At 47.8% G+C, this 4873-nt stretch overlaps 1 protein-coding gene across 1 annotated transcript; it reads right to left on the reverse strand.

Moving 5' to 3' along the window:
- Positions 1–712: 712 nt before the first annotated feature.
- GUITHDRAFT_116855 (hypothetical protein) lies at positions 713–3774 on the reverse strand (the record flags this gene model as incomplete). The annotated part of the gene is made up of 17 exons (XM_005823913.1): positions 713–925; positions 1110–1160; positions 1216–1328; positions 1380–1452; positions 1497–1547; positions 1617–1805; positions 1855–1887; positions 1942–2079; positions 2133–2196; positions 2245–2312; positions 2392–2472; positions 2527–2591; positions 3045–3090; positions 3140–3241; positions 3299–3496; positions 3542–3715; positions 3763–3774. 17 exons carry the CDS (start codon positions 3772–3774, stop codon positions 713–715), a joined length of 1671 nt encoding a protein of 556 aa, XP_005823970.1.
- Positions 3775–4873: the final 1099 nt, after the last annotated feature.

The raw sequence follows: 4873 nt of genomic DNA on the forward strand, positions 1-4873 counted from the left end.
CTTGTGGCTCCCTGGCAGAGGAAAGGGGGGAAGAAGACGAACAGAAGCGCCGGGGCAGCAACAGAGCAGGAGAAGCGAGGGGGGGGAGGGGGGCTGTCCATGGGAAGGCATGAAATCAGCGGCATGCAGGATCATGATGAAATTTCTCATTGATCAACGATCATGAACTGCTCGATAGGGTGCGGGTGTGTGTTGAGCACAAGAAGGAGCACGAAGATGGAAGAGATGGGAAACGGCTGGTTGAGATACATCGCTTTCACCATGGACAGGCTGTAGAGAGCAAGAGAGTGAAAGGTATATTTGAGTGCACTTCATGTGAGACCCAGTTAGAAATACCAAACATGCATAGAAGAACATCAGCATAGTTGGAAGATGTATCATGATTGTGAAGAAACATGGCAGGTAATCAGTCGTAAAAGAATAGCATGAGAGTCTCATAAGATAAAGATGTGTATTAAGAGGATATCAAGCCGGAATTCATTGCAGCAACAAAAGAATAGTTGACGAGGGTCATTGTTTGGACATGATTTTACCTACATATCTCATTTTATCGAGGTTGTGACCCGAGGTGTCCAGGCAGGCTCAAGAGTCAAATCGCAGATCAGGCAGGAGGAGGTTTCTTTGGGAATGTGTCGATGAGAGAACGAAGAATTTCGTTCTTCATTTATTCGAGACATACAAGATGTTTAGGACAGGGTATCACATTGAATTTTCACAATCGCTTCCAGGGCTCATCTAATTGATCTGCAACATCACGCAAAGTTAACGACTGAATACACGAATTGCTTGCAAAGGCTCCCACCTCCGAGTCATTCGATATGCTGTTCGACGAGTACTTCTGAGCTGTTATGCCAACGTCCATCTCGATCCCCATCGTGCGCAAAACTTCGATGTCCTTGTCGTTCTTGAGGGCTTTTATGACTCCCTGACTCCATCAGTCAGCAATGTTCATAGTAGATGAGGACAGGCGTTGCCTGAATCCTGGATTCGTTTGAGAACCCCTTCAAGGTACTCATGATCTGGAAGCATTTGCCAGTCTTCTTCCTCACATTCGCCACCTGCCCTTACATGAGTGTGTGCGATGCAAACTTGAACAGCATCACACGTACCTTGTCCTCAGCGAGAGGCATCAAATGATTCAAGAAATCATTTTCAAATGTCTGCAGGAGTTGCAGCTCTGTCAAGGGCTACTGCACCTGCAAGCATGAGCCTTACCTTGACTTTCAAAGCTGCCGAAGAAAGGAGCACCCCGCACATCTGAGCGAACATGAGCCGATGCTGGAAGGATCGGTCGGTCGCAAGGTCGTGCAGCTCTTCCATAAACTCGTCTGATCCAAACATGAGCATTCTCACTCGCAGCCAACAATGTCTTGACAGACCTCGCCAATCCACCTTGAGCTCATCGATGCGGTCCAATATTGCATCGATCTGGTTGCAAGATGCGTTTCGGACCTGAGCCTAGTCACAAGATGTCTACCAGCATTCAAGCCCGCAACCTCTGCCACAGGGTCCCGACAGAGCTTCATGAACATCGGATAAAGCTCGTTCTTTCCATCAAGGTCAGCAAGGCAAGGATCAAAGGTTTGAAGTACACCTTAACAATTTCTTCTTCGTACAGTTTGAAAAGTTCCCCTAGTTGCTGCGCAAGCAGAAGTCGAAACCTCCAGCTTTCCAACAAACATCAGGTGGCCATGAACAAACTCGGAATCAAAATACTTGTAGGTCTCCATCTCTATATTGCAGAGCACAGAAACGTACTTCTCTCGCATGCTTGGATCGAGCACTCTGAAAAACTTTGCAAGATTCTTGTAGGAAGGGTTACGACCAACATCTGATACCAACAATGAAACCAACCTGAAGCACACCAACTTTGACTTCATCGAGGTCCTTCGACACCAACATTAGTCGAATTGCAAAACACACGCATCAATTTTCAAGCACCTGCAGGAAAGTATCCAATGCTGGCAGCAAAGATTCTTGCGTCAGTTCCGGGCCCAGAATCAGCGCTATCTCGTGAATGCTATATGATAGCGTCCGGCGAACTTTCCATTGAATGTCATTGATGAGCTCATGGTAGGCCTTCACCCAAGATACAAAATCAGCACAGCCTGATACTCGCTCTCGTTCCACACCTCTTGTAGGTGAACCCAATTCTCTCTGCCGACTGTCATGACAACAGCAGGAAAGTTGTATGCACTTTCACACAGTCAAAAATCATGGAGAATAGCAGATAGATTTTGGCACCAGAAGGTTGGCAGATCGTGATCAGCCGTAACTGATTGTCCCTTTCCAGTTGCCATCGATGAATAATACTGATACAAAGCGTATCAGCGAACGATAAGAATTGGTAGGGTAGGATGACATGTTAGCTGTCACAAATCACATCATTACCTGCAGCAACTTTGGCGTCACTTCTTCAGTTGAGAGTGTGGCAATGAGAGGACCCAAGTGCTGAAATGCAGCATTGCGAACCTGTTAATTTCGGTAAGCATATTTTGAATTAAAAAACCAAGATCCAGATCCTACCCATCTTGATACATCAGTCGCAAGCTTGTCAAAGAGCGGCAAGATATGCTTTCCCCTCATTTCGCCTGCTAGCAAGTCAACTCAGAGATAAAATGAGACGGGTCAGGACTTGTTATTGATGCAGCCATGTCAGCAAGACTATCTGCACAAGCCTTTCTGACTCCCCATATCTCATCATCGGCCAATTTGAGATAAACAGGCAAAAGAACCTGGTCTCATACATTCAAAGGTCTGATCAGCAACGACATCTCAAAAGCTTTACATCAACGGCATATTCTCTGCTGCCCCACCGACTGACTTTCCCAATGTACAAAGCAGCGGCTTTCCGAACTCGGAACATTGAGTCCTCAGCTAGATTGATGACCTTTATGAAGGCAAGCTTCAGATCAATGGGTCAACTAGCATTGAGCAACCTTCGGCCCAACTGAGCTTTTGACCGTCGCATGGCCAAGTTTGAACGAGATCTCTGTGTTCAATTCGAGTTACTCGCCTCGCACAAGACGGCCAGTCTCGCATACCCCCTAGCAGCTTCATTCCCGTGATTCGATCGTCTTCCGACTCTTGCTGGAGAAGCAATCAGGACGAATCATGTCTCCCAAGAGCAACCAAGTACCTCAACCAGCCCTAGGATGCTATCTAGCATAATGCTTTTCACCAAGTCTTCGGGAATCAACGATATGTACTCAATGACCCCGTCCTCGGCGACCGCCCTGACCTGCCACCATCCGAGTCTCATCAAGGAAGGCAAACAAGGGGCAAGGGAAAACTTTACCTGCTGATCCTGATCGATGATGAGCGGGAACGAAACAGACCAGATGCACTCCACGAACTGCTCTACATCGGTCAAGTTCTCCTTCTCCATGACATTCTTGACGATCGAGGCAAGGTTGGAAGCCAGCGCATCTCGAACGCTGCTCTCGCCATCGTTGAGAATAGCTTGCAACGGCTGCAAGATAAGTTGCACAACGTCCTGCAATCGCTCGATCAGAGCGTGTGAAGCTTGCTGCGATGATACCGTGATATCAAGGCTGTTAACGAGGTCCGGCAGCCCCCGGACACACACGAGTCTTCGCAATGGATGTTGACTGGTTACAAAGTTTTGAAACCTCTCCAAATCCGTCCATTCCTCATCGTCAACTTCATCTTCCTCTGCAGCTTTCGCCGCTTTATCGTCAACGGTCACGAAGCCCTGGACTTCGGTTCAAAAAACCCTGATTTCTGAAGTCATCATAGTACCTCAGTTTCCATGTCCACTCTTCTACGGTCCAGGAGCTAACAGAGAAGGCATATGCAGATGATCGTCTCCACACAAGTTCTTGCCGTGCTGAAAAAAAAAAAGGCCTCAGCGAACAAAACAAAACATCGAGGTATGCGAGATCATCACAAAGAAGCATCAGAGTCCGATAGAGATCAATTATTGAAGTGCCAGACATCCAACGATGGATTTGCGCAGGTCCTTGAGTTTGATGCAACACAACAAGTGACATCCAAGTATGCTTCCAGGTTTCCTCGTTTCACAGCGAACAAGGTGTCAGGATCTTAGCTCGCAGGGAAGTGCACGAAAAGATGAACATTGGGAACTTAGAAGCGTCCTGTCCAACTCATTGGCATGTGCCAAGATGGATCTCAGACACGCACAGACAATCGGGCACGTCACAGTTGTTGGGTCGGTCATTCCGAAGCACATGGAATGAATTGCAGGAACGTTGAGATCATGGTATGCAGGGATAGCAAGCATGACTATGGAAGAGGAGAAGAGGAGGAGGAGAGGGATCTCTTGGTAGTCTAGTCTGAGTCCAAGTTCGAAGTGTAAGATCCTCAGGCACCGCCGCGCATCTCCTTCTCCCTCATCTGCCCCCGTCCTAGCCATGTCGAGAGGAATGGCGGGAAGTGGGTGGGGTACCCCTGCTCTTCTGCCTGACGATTTCCAATAAATGGGGTAGTGAAACACAACGGACATGGGATAGGTGGGGTAGTGAAACAGTGGACCTGGTGGGTCCTCATAGTTTGAAGGGGTACTTAAATATATTTGGCGGAGGATAGGAGATAGGGTAGTATGGGCTCTGTTCAAATTGACGGGGTGGGTCATTTCATCGAGCATTCATGCACAGGGGGTACATTGGATGGGGTGGTGGGGGTACATGTCACTCGGGGTACTGAGTGGTGGGTAGTACCCCGATGCCAATATTCAAAATACCAGTACCGGGTGGAGTTTCATCGGGTGAAAGGGTGGGTAATCAATCGGAGGGGGTACGGGTAATCAGTTTGAAACTTGACCATGTACCAGGGACTTTTAAGAGGAAATTTTCGATCAAATTTTGGTTGGTCGCCTGAAATTAACCGGCGC

The sequence above is a fragment of the Guillardia theta genome (genome assembly GCF_000315625.1).
Source record: "Guillardia theta CCMP2712 unplaced genomic scaffold GUITHscaffold_101, whole genome shotgun sequence".
Lineage (NCBI taxonomy): Eukaryota > Cryptophyceae > Pyrenomonadales > Geminigeraceae > Guillardia > Guillardia theta.